The 19232-nt window shown below is 37.5% G+C and overlaps 1 protein-coding gene across 1 annotated transcript in view; it reads right to left on the reverse strand.

Moving 5' to 3' along the window:
• mcu (mitochondrial calcium uniporter) overlaps positions 1-19232 on the reverse strand; it is a 91381-nt gene that overhangs the window by 45546 nt on the left and 26603 nt on the right. Inside the window, exon 2 of the mRNA XM_077246752.1 lies at positions 6897-7010. Coding sequence (XP_077102867.1) covers positions 6897-7010 — 114 coding nt within the window. The remainder of the gene's footprint in view (positions 1-6896; positions 7011-19232) is intronic.

Consider the following 19232-nt stretch of genomic DNA (forward strand, 5'->3'; position numbering starts at 1 on the left):
TTTAAATTATAAAACAGAATTTGGAACAGACAACACAGAATTTCTGAACAAGGAAGTATTGTTAAAATTTAAATAAATGATTGAATTATTAAACGTTTTATGATTCTCTTCTTTAGTATTTTGAAAAGGTCTAATCCATAGCAAAAGGAGCAGAGAAAATTCAGCTTTAGTTAGTGTGCAGTTTGCCTAAGGTCAGAATAAATGAGAGCGTTGTGAAAAAGCAATATCCCACAATTCCAACTTCCTATCTGAATGGGATTAGATTCCTCAGAGGACACTAATATTACTAGATCCTGAAATTTGTGCGAGGACAACACAGACATGTCTGAGATTCAAATTTTAATATTTACATTTATGCACTTGGCAGACGCTTTCATCCAAAGTGATTTACATTGCATTTAAGGTATGCTTTTTATCTTGTTATGCTTTAAACAACATATGATCATATGAACTGATCTGACTATAAACTAGTACGGTCTCTGATACAAGCAGTAGTGACAATGTTAGCAAGTCTATCAGAGATGGCACATAAAGAGATCTTATGGGATTAAAGGGTGTTTCTCTGGACTCAGTACTGCATGTTTGATCACGGCATATACTTCTGAGAGGCTAATTCACTTCAAGCAAGAGTTACTATTCTCTTGTTAGGCAGAGTGTCTGCCTGCACGTATAAGAACGATAACAATCGAGTGTAGAAAAACAGGCTTCTGCCATGGAGAAAACTGTGGAAGACCACTGCAGATATGGCTGAAGAGAGCAGTGTTTTCTCGAAGTCGCGAGTGTGTGCAGCTGCACATTTCGGATATAGCTTCCCTAAAGACAGAAAAAAAAGAAGAAAACGCAGACTGGAATGTTTGAATGCGTTGAATCAGAGCAAAACGAATGGACGGCACTTCGACTACAGTCCATTTGCATGTCCACTGATTTTTAATATGGAACTAAAACTCTCAGGAAAGACTGCATCACATTCACGAGATTGATGGACTTTATGACCATATATATTTTACACACACATACATATATATATATGGATTTGTAATGTTGACGGTTTCTTTGTTCTGGTTATTTTGTATTTGGCACACGTAAATATTGTCACATTTTTTACTTGCTTAATGTTTAAAAAAGCATTGTGAGCCAAGTTGTTCGTAGAACTTTTGGCATCAATGGTCTCTATGATCTACTTGGGCTTATGATACTTATGAGAAACACAGCCCAGGTCTGATGGATGGGCTGTTTTTACTCGGGTGGCTAAAGGTGGTTAAAGACTCGGGTCCAATAAAAAAAGGTCCTCCTCAGCATGACATGCAATTGCAGCAGAAACTGGTGAGTATGGATTTTTTTTATGTTCAGTTATATTTGTGTCCATTTTTAGGTGTTCTTAATCTTTTGATTATTACTGTTGCCTACTGCAGTCATTCCGCATGTGCTAGAGATGTTAATTTACATCTAGCGCTGGGTTGTCTGAATCATTCAAATTATATTGGTTTTAACCTACCATTTTCTTTAGAGTGTAGGCATGATTTCTGTAAAAAAAAAAGAAAGAATCCTAACACACAAGACTTCAATTAACATACATTAGAAAAGAGTAACATCAAGAAAATGTCAGAAAGCAAGGCTCTTAATGGTCAGTGCCATTAAGTTGGGTCTAAGCGACAGGTCCATTTTCTAAATGCAGCACACCAGTTATTCCCGCATCGTTTCTGGCTGTGTCAGTTAACCTATCCCACATCTCTCTCAAAGTGACGTGTTGTTTGTTGGGGTAATTCCTGATCTGTTCGTGTGCGTGTGTGTGTGCGTGTGTGTAAAAGAGAGATTAATCACGTCCATATGAGAATAATGCTGAGCACAGCTCTCTTTCTTTCTCTGAGAGATAACCTGTCAGTGGAGGAAGGGAGCTGCAGCTCAGGGCAATCGATGCAGTGTCTGACCCTCAATACAGCAATGCAGGAAGAGAAAGATGGAGAGAGACAGCGAGAGAGCGAGACAGGCAGAGACACCGAGCGAGACATGCAGCCTAGAAGAGATTTATTAATTAGGTTATACAATGTACTGGAACAGAAGTTTTGTCAAAATATTGGCTTATCTTTTGATTTTGTTTAAAATGGAAATACACTGTGGAACAACCAAGTTTATACATTTGAACAAGCTCATTAAACTATTTCTGCATGATATTACAGACAGGGAAAATAACACAACAGCTTTCATTTGAACAAACCCTGAGCCTGTCATCTACTCAAGTATATAAACGCAAACCCTCTAGCCATGTGTGAAACATCCGAGCACAAATGTGTTGTATTCTCAGTATTGCAGCAAGAGGCACTAGAGTGGTTGTACTCGCAGTCGCAACTACTCTCAGAACAACAATGTAAAGAACTTCTTATGAGCAAGTTAAAGTAAAGGTACCATGCGTAATTTCTATGCAAAAATAATGACTATTTGCAAAGAGGTTTTCTCCATCTGCTATTGGTCAGATATACTCTTAAAAAGAAAGGTACTTTATTGGCATCAATAGTTCCATGAAGGACCTTTAACATGCATGGAACCTTTCCAATGTGCAGATTCTTTATAATGCAACAAGTTTCTGCAGATTATTAAAATATTCTTCACACTAAGAATAAAAATGGTTATTTTAAGAACGGTTTACAGAAACGTTATTTGGGGAACCCAAATTGTTCTTCTATTGCATTGCCACAACAACAAAAAAACTCAGTTTCATGCCATTAGTTAACCTGCAACCATCCGATTGGTTTAAACTTTTCTGCTGATGTAACTAAGGCCATGTGGGCGGGGAAACATACTATTAACCAATCATATCATATCCTAACATGTTTCACCTCCTCACCATCCAATCAAATCTCAATCACCAAAATCTAACCCATTTCCACTAGTATCTTTTACACTCTATCGTAAACAGATGCGGCACACGATAAAATGTATCTTTTCTATGTTAATCAGAGTTTTGTCCTAACCAAAAGCAACACACAATGAGAGACTGGGGATTCTATTTTTGGGATGGTTTCTATTTCTGCCACGTCACAGCTGACAGCTCAGGTACTGATTATGTTTTGTATGATATTACAATGGTTTCTTTTGAGTTTGTATAACGCTGTGCATAACTTTAATAGACAATGAAAGTGACAGTGGAGATCTTTTAAGATCTTGAAAATAACTCAAAAGAACGGTCAAACTGTGAACTGTGTGAACAAACAAGTATATTTATATTCCATATATTCCATGACTAAGTTTTGTATCAGTCCCAGACTATGTATTTTGAATAACGTTAAAATGCTTTTATCAGTTTGATTATGTACTTCTCCATTTCTTTGCAAGTGCAAAACAGCAGCGCATTTCACATACATACAGTTTCTGATTGATTTTGTCTTGAAGCTGTGTCGCACATGGTGTGGATAGACACATTGCTTGTCACTGGAATCGTATTGCATTGCGTACAGTTAGGACAATGTGTTAGTCAATGTAAAATCAATGTGAAAGTCCTTTACAGTATATTGTATTTTATATCTATATATTCAAATATAGTATCAAAACAGTAAACAGGCCAAAACAAAGTTCGTTTTGTGTTTGTTTCAGGAGTTTGAAACAGCTTGCCAAAGCGAACTTTGCAGAAAAGTTTGCCAAGGCAGGTAAATAAACCTACAAACTACCATTGGTCCTTGGTGATTACATAATATGTAGGTGTGGCTCTGTGGCTCCGCCTTCTTTAATGTGGAAATCGTGAAAATACATTACCACTGGAGAGCCAATTTATAATAGAAAATGCAGTTTCTATTCTAATTGAAAAGACAGACTGTTTTTTCATGTTTAATACTGTAAAGCTCCTTGCTTTAAAACAATCTATTGTATACAGTGGTATATAAATAAACGTTACGTGACTTTACTGGAGTGTTGAATCGCAGAACTTGCGCAAACATCAACATCGCTATGATCAGATGCTTTCTGAACTGCGGTTATCTCACGGCAGTCATTTTTGTTGCGAGTTCATTTTGTTATTGAGAGTAAAACATGGAGCACATATTTACATATTTATCTAAACATCACTCTCATCAGCGTGGACGACGTCAGGATGTTCACTAACAGTATATCGCTGCTCACGAATTTCGGACTTTTTTTCATCCCAAACCGAAGAACGAAGAAGCAGTGAGGCGCCTTTATACTATGATATCCTGCTTAACTTGGAAATACATCAGATTACAGAAATAAAATGGGTTTAACTGACTTTGAAGAGGTTTACAGCTAGCATGCCAGTGGACCTAATGCTTTGACACATGCTCTTTTCTTTCTATAACACACTCTGCAGCAGTAAAGACACAGCTAGAGATAAAAAGGTGAAAGGAGAGAAAGAGAAAGTCTTGGCACTCTCTCTCTACTATCCTAAAGAGGTTGATAATGCGCTATAATCTATTCTTTCATCAAATCCCTCGGGTGGGAAAGAGAACGCCTCCATTTCACACTCAACACTTTGAAAATGGGACTTTTCTAAAGGTCACACTTTTTTCCCATTTCAATAAACAAAACACACACACGCACACTCACACGGAGAGAAAAATCATACTAATGCACCAGCAAGAAACACGTCGAGCACTCACACAACAAATATCCTCCTCTGATCATACATTTTTCATGTCACAGACACTGGCAGGAAAAAGATACGCATCTTTATTTGAAAGATGTGAACACTTTCCCTTACAGGGATGTTTTAATATCATGTGTATAAGCCTCACCGCTTTTGCAAACCAAACTAGAGTTGAAGACAAAAACAATCCTAATGTTTCTCGGGGCAGATGCTGAATTGATCTCCTGTCAATGGGAATTACAATGAGTAAAAACCAGGATGAAATGATCATGCTACAGGAGCCATCAATTCGATTATCCTTGGATTGCTCTTCAGGAACACGGAAAAATAAAAAGCCTCTGGGAGTCTGAATCACTAACATGAATCATAATTCATTAGAGATCAACACTCAAACCTTGAAATTAATATTATAGTTTTTTATTAACATGAAGTCAACATGAGACAGCGTGCACCAAATTTTACAAATGTTTGAGGGGAGTTGATCGGAAATTGACTGAATTGTGAAAAAAACGGCTTGATGTCATCCAATGAGGAAAGTAACTTCAGAGGTGGAGCAAGTTGTTTTTTATGCGTATGCTAAGGTATGGGTACAGTGCGTTATGTCAATCAAATCAATCAAATCCTTTTATTGTCACACAACCATATACACAAGTGCAACAGTGGGTGAAATTCTTAGGTGCAGTTCCGAGCAACATAGCAGTATGACACGATGTGACGAAAACAATTACAGCAAACATCAGATTACATAGATTACACATCTAATGTGCGCACAATTACTCACAGTACCATATACACTAACAGAACAATAAATAATATACAATGTACAATATACAACAGTTTACAATATACAACAATATACAATATACAACAATTTACAATATACAACAGTATACAAAAATACAAAAAGAGGTAATTATACATAGAATAGATACTCGTAAGGTGCAAATATATATATATATATATATATATATATATATATATATTTATATTATGTAAATGCAGTAGGTTATGTTGTGCTGTGTTGACAGTTGTGCTGTGTTATGCAAGTTTCGCCATCAGCACAGTATGTGCTTACTACATGCCGTTTCAACACAAATGCATAACATACGTGTACAGGTGAACACAGCTTTTCAAAGCTTTGACACAAGCAGATGGTGAAATTTGTGTCAAATCCTATTTGTTGTTCAACTTGCGAGTTCCTGTGTTGGCGCACACCATCAAATGGAGAATCCTTTGAAAGGCTACTTTGGGCTTTATATTTTGATGAAAGACCATTATTTTTCTTTAGAATAGCATGCACTGATGGATTAAGCATAATAAGAGCAGGAAAGTACAGTAAGAAAGTAAATGTCTTTCATGTCTGTGAAATGCATCTGTGACATGCTTTCAGAGGTAAGAATTGTAGTCGTTTCTTTTCGGTCTTTCATAAAGTTGTTCTTAAAAAACAACCTAGAAATAATTAATAATAAATGTACATTTCAAACGTTTGTATATAATATACAAGGACTGCATAAGAAGATCAGAAAGGGAAATGAATGGAAAGGAAATGATGCAACGTTATGCAACTAGTCTTTACATGGATCTGAGCTCTTTAAACTGCACTGTCTACGCCTAACCAACTGCTCCTCCACAGGGGAAAAAGTTATATCTTAAAAGAACAAGTTAGTTAACTTTTGTCAATAACACTTTGGTCTAGAGTCCAATTCTCACTATTATCAAGTTAGGATATTGGCCGTTCATTAGTACTTCTAAAACCCATATTAATGCCTTATTCTGCCACTCTTAATCCTGCCCAATAGCTAAACTTAACTACCTTACTAACTATTAATAATCAGTAAATAGGAGTTTGAGGCAAAAGTTAATAGTTAGTAATAATGATAACTGAACCCTAAACTAAATTGTGACCCTTTTGTCTATATTACGAATGTAATGTAGAATGTAATTGCTTCAACAAAAATACTAACTTATAGTTTTAAATGCTTCTTTTTGGGCAGGAGCAAATAAATAGGCTGGAGAAAGAAACAGTAGATGTCACCCCCCGGGGAAACATTCACAAATTGTGCACTTGATATGGATTTGCAGCCTGTTATTGAAAGTCCAGTATGTGAAGTCCACAACACTGCAGGTGGTTCAGAAGGAGGGCACATGAGCACCCATTTTGCATTCGTTATGCGCCCTCCAAGTTCTGAAGTTCTGTGTATGTGTATATGATGTTAAATCAGAAATGTACTGTAGAGATTGAGAGAGCATTTGGGGCATGTCTCAAGCATCGCACAGTAGCTCCGACTGTGAATAAATCACTCACCTGGGCTGTCAGAGTGGCACTGGGGTGGCAGAAGAGAGCAGACCTGGCACCTGTTCTCAGACCGTGTGCTCTCCTGACAGTCTGGTGACTTCCAAGGGAAATGGACAGCGCCTCCTGCAGGAGAGGAGGAAATATAGAATATCAGTCTTTGAAAATGTGACATTCAAGTACAAGAAATTATAATAAAATAATAATGTGCCCTTCAAGTGGAAAGCGAAGCTGTATTCAGAGGTGGGAAACATGAAATTCTATATGATACATGAATTGCTGAGATGTGAGGCTGGAAGGGGCATATCGATTTGAAATATTGCGGAACACTGTTCTATAAGAAAACATCATATTAACAGTAATCTATATATACACTGTAGAAATCGGTGAGTGGAAAGCAAGTAACCATGTATAAATAAGTGATAGAAATTGATCAATTTCATCATTTTGAATTCAGATATCTGACTTGAATGAATGATGTTAACAAAAGCCTAGTCTCAGCCTCAGACGGACAGTTGGCTGAAGGTCTGATGCATATGGCACACAAAACTGGAAACACTTCAGGAGTTTCGAAGTCGTCATCTGATTGGTTGAACTCTACAGGATTTCCGGGAGACGCGCGTGTCGTGTTCTTTATCGGTATGCCAAGAAACAAAGATGCTGCGATACCAAACCCCATCATGGAAGAACGGCGTCGTGTTTACAACTGTGACAATCACTTATCAGGATGGATTTTAAAAAGTATGCGAACTGCGTAAATTTCGCATTATAGACTTTAAAATACATCCAAGAGTGTTACACACCAGCATGTTATTGTAGGGACATCAACGTTATATTTTTACGCCCCTAAACATGACAAGTAACAAAACGTTCCATTGGGCGCCTCTGGGAGGTCCTTGGCCAATGAAAGCTGCGAGTCCAGTCCTTCTGCGGTCAGTCTGATACCATCGAGTATCAACAAATGTCTTGTTGTTTGGTACCAAATTTCAATACTTAAGGGGTTAATCTCGTCAATGTCAGTGAGCCAATAAGCATGCAACATGAATGTTTGTGACGAAGCATCAAGGAAAAACGCTAGTTTACACCGGTTACGCCCAGAGATGTGGCTCACACGTGAGGCTGTAGTTTGTAAAGCGTCCCAACCCCCATAGATGATAAAGATGTTGAAAAAAAAATCAAAAGTGTGACTACATTTCACCAGACTATGCCAACAGAGTGCAATGCAATGTTTGCTACAAGATAATTGCTGCCAGGACCGGCAACATGACAAATCTTATGAAGCACTTGACAGAGCACGGAAACTTACGAGCAGAAAGTTGCTCCATCTTCAACTGCAAGAAGAAAAGGAGCGCGTCACAAATTAACTGAAACTCGGCGTACAGGCTACTTGCCTCACAGACATGAGAAATAGGTATATAGAAAGCTTGAAAGTCTACTTTTTAACACACCATTTCAAATCGAAAAACAAATACACTTTTTTTTTACAGACAACATTTTTTTTTTTTTTTTGATAATATGTACTGTAATCTTGTTTCACAGATTTCATAAAATTGGTATCGAAAAATGTCGGTCAGGAAGCAGTATCGAAGTCAAAGTATTGGTTTCGATAAACGTGAGACTAACAAAAGCCTGACTGAAGTTATTTCGGTAAAGCTCAAAAATATATTACATGAAATTAACATTCAAAATTCAAGGAAAATTGTGTCCATTTGTGAAGATTATCATGACGAACAAACGGTGTATGAATCATAAACTTTTGTTGGTCACAGAGCTTATTTTCTGCAGCAATCCAAAATGAATGAAAAAACCCTAATGTTTTTTTTTTTATTGAGGGGCAAAAATGCTACTTCCGGGTTGGCCAACAATAATATGTCCTCACTGCAGCACTCGATAGAGAGAGAAAACAGAAAAAAATTCAGATTTACACTTTCAATTACAGTTTACTAATTGTACACTTTTACTTTTTCACTTTTGGAAAAGTAAATATCTACAATATCAATGCTGCAAATTGTTGCAATGTACCAAGTATTTTCTGATACAAACTGAAATTTGAAGAATAACAACCATAGCATATACACCTCCTTTCATTTTACTCATCATATAGCAGCTGTTCCATATCAAATTACAGCCAGTTATACACATTACAAATTAATAATGCAAAAGCTGAGGATTACAGACAGATTCAGGTGAGTATGACGCATCCAAGAGGCAGAAAGCAGCAGGGGACCGAGTGTGGATGTGAGGGACTATGTAGGCGAGGTGTAGCACGGGTTGAGCAGGGTCAAGGACTCAAATGTCTGCAAAGCTCTTATCTTAAGTTAATGCAGGCGCCGAGCCCATAGATCTCACTCTCAACTTCTGCAGTGCATTCGTACAGCTCCCAGAGTGATAGATAAAAGGTGTCAAGTCCATCACCTCAGGAACGAGAAGAAAGTAATAGAGAGAAAATAATAGGCCTGCGTATGCAGAGCAAGAGATGGAATTTAAAACACGTTGTTTTACCAGTGTTTAAGCAGGGAGTAGTGACAGGACAGTCAACGCAAGCAACTAAATCATTTTCTTGAACTGACACGGTCTCAGGCATGAGTAAACCTCTCAGCCACTCATCCATGACAGAGCCAATTATCCCGCCCTTTGAAGGCTATGAGGATATCCCTTCTTCAAATCGTCTCATCAAAACCTCCATTACTTTTGCAACATCCACTTATAATATAATAGTCCAGGAGTTTCTTGTAGTCTCAACAATTAGGCATCACACTTAACAGTCTTTTTCACGGACCATCTGATGCATATTGCACTCAAAAATGGCAAGCACTCTCTCAATCTGCCAAGCACTAATCTGGGATGTGTTTCCCGAAAACATCATCAGCCAAATATGGTCACAAGTTCCGTCGTTATCAGCATAGTTCAACGAGTCGGTGTTTCCCGAAACCATAGTTCCATCGAACAATCGCAAAAAGCATTGCAAAGTTGTGTGATCAGAACGACAGATCTCGACCTGTGGTTAGAAGCAGAGTTTCTTGTTTGCATTACATGTGGACTCAATAAATCCTTATCTTGAGCAAAATAAGCAAGCTGGCATTCAGTACAATCTGTATCTTTATTTAGAACACATACAATCTGATTTACCTCTTTTAGTTTGTCAAGAGATTTAAAGCACAGTTTTTGAAGAGTGTGCTTGTGCGACCGTGCTCCATAGTGCATATGAACAAGCCTAGATTGAATCTGGAAATAAAGAAAAATAACTGAGACAAAAGAGAAATATTCCTCAGATGCCATGTCCATAATTTATAGCAAACATCTAACATTAATTCGATCTTAAACAGATTCATTAAAAGTAGTTATTACTCCACCACCTGCGTGGCATTATTAACAATCCTGGTTGAACGACCAATTTGCAACAATACGGTTTCGGGAAACAGTCGAGACTAGCTAGTTGATTTCTTCAACGATGCATCGTACTATGGTAGTTAAGCAGCGAGTTATGTCGTTGTATGGGAAACACGGCCCTGGGGTGCGTTTCCCAAAGCCAACTATGGTCGCAAGTTCCGTCGTTACCAATAGAGTTCAATGGAAATTGCGATCATAGTTGGCCAACGATGCTTTTGGGAAACGCACCCCTGATTGGTTGGCTTTGCATTACTTCCAGGACTCCAGTGCAGGTTTTTACAATACCCGGCCGCATTTCAGGGGAAGAAGTAATCATTGGATTTGACTAAATTCACTGACTCACATGAGATCGAAGCAATAGTAAATGATAACGATCCAGTTAATTCCCAATGGACAAAATTAAGTCACGCCTTTACATTTACGTTTCACTCAGATATACATCACTAAAGGGAAGAAAAGACTAATCGCAAGCTCCGTTTCATGCCAACATTAAATTGGTCATTTCAGACACCTATGAGTGATACAAAATAAATAAAACAAAACACACACAAAAAAACATTCAATTTCTTCACAATACTTGCAAAATATAACTGTGGATTATGCACAAAAGCATTAGGTTTCACTTTATTTTGATGGTCCTTTTAACACATTCTGTTGACTATAAGTAACATTGCACCTACATGTCTACTGACTCTCATTAGAGTGTTATTAGAGTATTAGTATATTGGTAGGGTTAGGGTTAGAATACGTTTAATGGTGAAGATGGCATGAAGAAGACTATACATTCGCGAGATGGACGTATGAGCATTAGGCTATTCGTTCTGTGTTTTCTTTCTAAACAGTTAGGCTATGTTTAAGTGGTATTTTTCATGTTTTCATCACGCAATCATGTTTTTGATGCGGCGGTGACCCGTTCATGTAAGGGCGGCGGCGCTGCCGATAAAGCACCTAAAAGCTGTCACAAAGAACCGGCAAAAGCAATGATTATGAATTTGTCAAATATAGCAAGGAGACATTTTAATTGTTTATTAATAAGGTCAAGATGAAGTTGACTATGCTGACTCGCGATCTTCGCAGTAGGCTAGTGAATGCACCAGAGAGAAATGCACATTTCATTTCATAAGCAGAGAGCAGTCTGTTTTCTTTCGTTTTGAATTGTTCTGTTTACAAGTAGACATATCAATATAGATATATTTTTCAGGTCAGTGAATAGGCTACCTTATTCGCTGAGTTTGGGTTAATTTATGAGACGCGCTCCAGTTCACGCGCTTAAATCCAAGCAATTGGTTGATGAAACATTGATTAAAATTAAAATACAATTAATACAAAACGAAATTCACTTTAAAGAAAGGCTTTGTGTGTGTAAGGTCTCTGTGAAAGTTTTAAAAGAGTCTTTTAGTGCCGCTTCAGAGCGGTCGCGTCCCGGAGGACTGTCACGTCTGTAACATTTTTTTTTTACTCATAAATGAGAACACGAAAAATAAAATAAAATAAATATTTTATGTTCTGTGGAGAGCCAACCCTTCTTCATCCGATTTGCGCAGTTTAATTCACAGAATTACAACAAAAAAACAAAAAAAATCGTTGCCTCCTAAAAGTTAAAGTTTTTTTTTGTCACGCATGACTGTCTATTTCCATAATATTAAATATAAAACGCATGTGTAGACTGATATTTTTCTAATGTCTGGACTCCTTTCAGGGAGGAGCCTATGGATAAACAGACATTTCAATATTTTGGTATTAATGCATTTTCTGAGAATTTATATTTCAAGTTTTGACTGCAAATGTCATGTCCATAAAGCTGGAATTCCCAAATTTTAAATAATTTAACTTCAAATAATACTAATCGTAATTTAAAGATGTGGTAGCATTGGATCTGGACGGTATTGATAACGCTGGGAGTTGGAAGGGGTGTGTTGCGATTCTGCAGGTTCGTGGATCTGAGTGTCGCGATTTCGGTTTCATATCGCATATCGTTACAGCCCTAGTCATTTTAGAATGTTAAGTTCTACTTCTGTATAGTTATTTTGGTGAAAGTAACTCAAAAGTAATACAGGAGTAATGTAACGCATTACAATTCTGAGACAGTAATATTGTAAGGTAATGAATAACTTTTAAATAACAGTAACAAGTAATGTATAATGTATTACAGTTTGGAAGTAACTTGCACAACACTGGTTAAGAGTAAACTAGTTATAGTTTTATTGCAGTTGCAGCAGAGGTAGAAAGTAATAAGAGAGGAAAGGACTCCTTGAGAAATACTTGGGTCACCTGAAGCGCTGTTGTGATATAGACCTTATGTGCCAGAGAATCCATTAGAATTTCATCTTTGAACTTCAGTTTTTGCGGTAGCTCTGTATTTTTCTATAGCATTGCTGTCGAAGAGTAATTAGCTGGTGAAGTGGATTAACTCATTGTAGAGTTAACGAAAGTTATCATGAGCATTTTAATGTTTGAAGCAGACGTTAACGAAAGTTATCATGAGCATTTTAATGTTTGAAGCAGACGTTATAACAAAATTCAGTAAACCGGTATAGTATTGAAACCGAGCGGTTCATTCATAAATCCGTAAGATCTTACCTTTATGCTGTCGAAATACAAACCGGAAGACAGAACGCAATGAGTGCAGCTATATAAGGTCTATACAGTTCTTCTGCTTGTATGACATTAAACAGCCATTAGAAGATAAATATGCTGGGACAATCAAAGTTGAAGTCCTATTGACAACTCAAAGGTTTAATGTTGCATGAAAGGTAATGGTTTATGTGGTGAATCTATTGTGCCAGCCATTCAGATGAAGTACGAGGTCTGCTGGAAAGCCAGTGTTGTGCTCAGCTGAGACTTCAATTAGTCCAGTACACTGGCAGTAATTGTTTACGATGACCTGAGGTTAAAAGTGCATGCTTGGTGTAATTTGTTAATTGTACCCCGTGGATTCATATGCGAGAAGATTAAAAAGAACAGCGGTTGAGAGGTTGGACTTAGGATAATAAACAAGTTTAAATTGTACACAAAATGGAAAAATAATCTGCCACCTCTTCAGTCATGTTGATCTAGCAAAAACAGAGCTGCTCTTTCTCCTGTGTGTTTACGACCAGATATCTTAACACAGCAGTTCCCCTTATCACTGCATGAGACTGGAACAGCTCGCATCCTTGACGCTGGGTGGGGATTTCCACGAAACGCAGTTATCTCTCTGTGAAGGGATGAAATATCATGTCATGGTCACTGGCTTTTGAATTTTGCCCTGTAGAGTGCTGTCATCTTGCCAAACTGGAATACACATGGTTGCTTTATGACAGTTTTGCCGTTTATTAGCCAGTCATAGTTAACGGAACCATGACAAGTTTCCCCCAAAGATCAAAAGAACAACAATCCAGCTGTCTGGTTTTTTATCTGTCAGCACAATGACAGCGATTTTATGGACATTTCATCTCTTGAGGCCTGTAGACACAGTGACCATGAGCACAGGCTGACAGATTCAAAATGTGCAAACTAAAACTAAGCCTTAAGAAAAGCAATAGGGTCTTAGGGGGTTTTGAACAGCTAAAATATATTTTTATAAACAGTAACTAAAACGTTGGCTATCAAAGACAGGGGGGAAAAAATGGTCTGTTGTTGACAGTTATGTCAACACTGTGGGAAGCTTAAACCACAGGAAAGTCACAGTTTAAAGTGACAAAATATGAAGTCGCAAATATTGCCTCAGCAACTGGTTAAATATTGATTTGCAGACTTATTTTTTAGGGATGAGCACATCCTGATTTGACAAGGACCAAGCTGTGAGACCCCTTAGGTCCTCAATAGACCAAACTGAATAAGGACAGGGGAAAAACACCCAGAACTCTCCTCAATTGTTAAAGTCCCGTTGTGGTCAATCATTTTATCCCTTAAAACCAATCTTTGATCACCGAAATGACATATTTAAACTTTTTTTGAATTTTATAATGCCTTTAAATAGCTGGAATATAACTCTAATGCTTAATTTAGTATGCAGATCTATGATGTGCAAATTAGCCCCGCCTCCAGTCAGTCAATCACACAAGCTCAGAGATCCACTCTGTCAACTTTACTGTAGTAAAAGTACCCACTCGGTCAACTTTACTGTAGTAAAAGTACCCGATTTTTCATATCAACAGAAAAATATACTGATATAACTTGGCTTCTCTTTAGACTCCCCTGCTTCACAGCAGTTATGCTAAAGCCCGCCCAGACGTTAACGTGATTGGTTACAAGGTAGTTTGTGACCCAAGAAAGACCGGCAATTTCAAACCACGTTTTTGAGAAAATACTCCGAAATGGTGTTGACTTATGAATTTGCACATGGTTTGTCTTAATGCATATTATAATGAGATTATAAACTTTGCATGTTTGCCGATCGACATCTTATCTGAAAATAAAATGAGAAAAACTAATTTTGTCATGTTTTAGAGATATGGGCAATGGTAGATTTTGAAGAGCTTGAAAGTAAAAAAAAGTCCTATTATGATTTTTCACTTTTTCAACTTTAGTTCGTGTTTAATGTTGCTGTTTGAGCATAAAAAAGATGAGAAAGTTTACAAAGCGCACCCCAAAGGGAGATATTCTCTTTAACAGAATCCACTTTTCAAGAACTACAACAAATGGCTCATTGACTACAACATGCTTTTTTTTCCGGATCTTGTGAAGTCACAATGTCACTCGTTAAAATAATCCCAGCCAACGGAATACGCAAAAAAGGGAGCAAAGACTGGTTTAGTTGCACTAGAGAAGATGAAGAAGACCTGCTTTAGTTGCATGTTGTTACCATGCTGAAGAGAGACTGTTTTTTTCCCACCCTGGTTCCAAAACCCCTTTGTTTGGCCTTCCTTAGAGAGCCGAACTTAGGAAACAGTGGATAAAGTTGATTTTTAGCACGGTTCCTGAACATTATAACCCCATCGTTTATCTGTGTGCTGCACATTTTACAGAGGACAGCTTCCAGAACCTAATAATACAATGCCGGCTAGACACAAAAGCTTCTCCTGAGTTCCCAATCAGTTGTTTATGGATCATAACCTGTTTTATTACTTATGTTTTATATTAACAGTTTCAATTATAAGTTGTATGTTGTTGTTAAGATGTAAACAAAGGGCAAAGTCTTTTGGCTCCACTGGCCTGCTAGCTAACATCAGGCCCTGTTTACACCTGGTATTATGAGTTTTGGTCGATCGGATAGTCTAATATAATTCTGTATTTTCAGCTTCAGAATCATGAATATTTTTATTCTGGTGTCACCATTGTCCTGTGAATTGGGTTACCAGCCCCAAGTCCAAGCCTATTCATTTACACCCACAATGTAATATCAAATTTAGTGTTTTAATCAACAGTACATTTTTTGTTAACCTTTTAGCATATGTCTTCGAGTATCACAATCATATTGTATTGTGAGTTCAGTATCGTGATATGTATCGAATCATGACATGAGGGTACCGTTACACCCCTTGTAAACGTTCATGTGGTCGAATGTGTTCGAACAGCTACAAAGGACCGCCTACCGCCTAATGGGTAAATATTGTGGGAAGTGCGCTAGAAGGCAAAAAACAAACCAAGCATAATGTTTTCTCACCATTCCTGATTTTTGTAACACACACTCACAGCGCTCAGCTAGTCTTGCGGCTGTCAGAACAGAAACTAAAGCTTCGGCTCTCCGTGTGTTTTTCAGTCATCTCTGGTCACGTTCATATGTAAATTACGCAAGTTTATTTTGTCCATTAGATCGAAAGATCTGAAAAAAAAAAAATGTACCTGCCCATAGACCCTCCCCTCAAAGAAATCAGGACAGAAGTGGTTGAAAGTGGGCAAAAGAGACGGATTAAAACACCAGGTGTAAACATGTATGTATCTGCTTCGTCTATTTGTGATCCAATTGATCAAAACACGTCTTGATACTAGGTGTAAACAGGGCCTTACAGTGTTGATGTAGTGTTTAACTATGGGGCTCTCGTTTTTGTAAGACTGTTCACTGATCCTTAGGAACTTCCCACTCTGAAACATCCAGTAAAATCCATGCTTGCAAAGGTTCTTCACGATCCTCTTGTTCATAAACATTCTCCGGTTCTGAATCGTGCACGAATTGGCAAGGCAACATTTACGCCATTGTTAATATTTACACCTGAGCCAATGAAACTCGCAGTTGACATTTCTGGAACACGCGCTAAGCGGTTTGCCAATCACAATACACTGGAACAGCCAAATAATCAGAGCACATTTTATATTTCCAGAGGAACTAAACAGAGCATTTGAGACAGACTGGGAAGAGAAGTTCTGCAATAATGAAAAGTAAGTGAAAACAATCAAGCATAAAAAACAATTCTATTACACCCCAAAAACAAAATCAAGAATTTATAAAAGAGTATAGTAGGACCCGTTTAACAAATATGCTCTGACGTAGTCCTAATACTCTCTCCTCACAGTTTTAGAGAACACATTCTCCTAATGAGATTCCCTATGAAGTTCCTCTCTGGTTTAGAAATCAGTAACAGGCCTAGAGTTAATATATGACCTGACATACAAACACGAGCAAGTGGTAATGAGGTCCCCGTGATACACAAGACCAGAGTGCAGCAGTTCTAAATGCAGACAGATGGCTGAGATAAACAGAAGTAAGAGGTAAATAAAGTCTTGCAGGCAAACTAAACACCCAGAGAGGCTTACTGGCCGACAGCATGACACCGGAGACATCCTGGTCTGAAAGAGCTGTACTATGCATTAATTGTACTTAGTATAGCAAGGTGTGAACAACCCTATGTATCTGGGATATTTTGGGGAGTTCTCAGCAAAAAAATCTAATTAACTTTGTCCTCCATTTGGTAATTCCACAGAAATGTCAACCATAGCATAAAAAAAGTTCAAGACTTTAGAAAACGAGCAAAAGTTTTAGATTCTTAATTTGGGCCTGTTTTTCACTATAATGACGTGCTAGATTAGATTTATGAAGTTAACTGCATCTTTTATCCACCACACGTAAGTACTAAAACAACCTTTTTCATATATTATGGTTTCAAAATAGGGAACAGGGGACTCCTTACTCTCAATTTGTGTTATCAACAAGCATTTTCCAGACAAACGATGTGTATAAATGTACAAAATTATACATTTATAAAGGCACTGCATTTCAGTAATGTCATATCCTTAACATATTAAAGGTCAACGTATAACTTTCTGTCCAAAGCTGACTTATGCTTACGTCATTTATAGCCATAATTTCAAACAAAATAATTATTTCAGTTTTATTTCTATGGGCCTACAGATTTGGTTCAATTTAGTCAGTTCTGATGATCCTAACAAAATTGATTCTTTGTAAAGCTTTGAAAAAAAGCTCAGAAAAAAAAGTGAATTTTGGGTCACTACATTGAGTACTTCTTGTAAAAAGAAGCAATAGTCAAGTCAAGTCAAGTCAAATATATTTATATAGCGCTTTTCACAATACAGATTGTATCAAAGCTGCTTCACAGTATCAATCAAAACAACTTAATGTTTGTTTATTACTGGAAAAAAAAGACATCCAAGTTTGGTAGAGCTAATCAATGGTATGATTGGTTAATTAATTTGAATATCCCCAACTGAGCAAGCCAAAGGCAACAGTGGCAAGGAACCGAAAAACTCCATCCAGTGACCTAATGGTGTCCTAACACCCCATCAAATGACCCAATGGAGAAAAAAAAACCTTGGGAGAACCCAGGCTCAGTCGGGGGCCAGTTCTCCTCTGGCGTTTATGAACTAGAGGCCGAATTTACAGTAACTGTAAGATAAAAATTTATATGAATGCCTGGCTAAATAGATGCGTCTTCAGTCTAGTTTTAAACTGGGAGAGAGAGTCTGAGCTACGAACAATATCAGGAAGGCTATTCCAGAGCTTCGGAGCTAAATGTGAAAATGCTCTGCCTCCTTTGGTGGATCTGGATATCCTAGGAATGACCAGAAGCCTCGAATCTAGTGATCTTAAAGAGCGCGATGGATTGTAAGGCGATAGAAGATCCGTTAAATAGACTGGAGCTAAACCATTTAGAGCTTTATAAGTCAAAAGCAATATCTTGTATTTAATACGGAACTTTATAGGTAACCAATGAAGTGATGATAAAATCGGTGTTATATGATCATATTTTCTTGATCTAGTAAGAACTCTAGCGGCTGCATTTTGGACTAACTGTAGCTTGTTTATTGAAGATGCAGGACAACCAGCTAATAAAGCATTAAAGTAATCTAGTCTCGAGGTCATGAATGCATGAACTAACTTTTCTGCATCAGAGACTGATAGCATATTACGTAGCTTAGCAATGTTTCTAAGGTGGAAAAAGGCTGTTTTTGTAACATATGAAATATGCTTTTCAAAAGACAGGTTAGGGTCTAGTATAACACCCAGGTCTTTTACTGTAGCGGATAAAGTAACAGGGCATCCTACTATGTTAAAGTCGTGCTGTGAAGGGTTTTGTGGACGGTTTTTAGAACCGATAAGTATTACCTCTGTCTTGTCTGGATTTAATAAAAGAAAATTACGCGTCATCCAATCTTTTATATCATTAACACAATCTGTCAATTTGGATAATTTAGCGTATTCATCTGGCCGTGATGAAATATATATTTGAGTGTCATCAGCATAACAATGGAAACTAATTCCATGTTTCCTTAGAATATTACCAAGTGGCAGCATATATATTGAGAATAATAAAGGGCCTAACACAGATCCCTGCGGCACTCCATAGTTTGCCGAAGTTATAATCGATTTTTCTCCATTTAAGTAGACGAAATGGTAGCGGTCAGATAAGTATGACCTGAACCAGCTTAATGCTTGTCCTTAATGCTTGTCCTTATACTCCAATAGAGTATAAATAGCAATCAAGAGTTAGTTAATGAGAATTATACATTTCAAACTTGATCATACTGAGATGTAATTTGAAGGACAAGAATAACACCACTATACATCCAAAGCATACACCG

The sequence above is a fragment of the Siphateles boraxobius genome, unplaced genomic scaffold (genome assembly GCF_051911475.1).
Source record: "Siphateles boraxobius isolate OS27281-9 unplaced genomic scaffold, OSU_SipBor_1 104, whole genome shotgun sequence".
In the NCBI taxonomy this organism is placed as follows: Eukaryota; Metazoa; Chordata; class Actinopteri; order Cypriniformes; family Leuciscidae; genus Siphateles; species Siphateles boraxobius.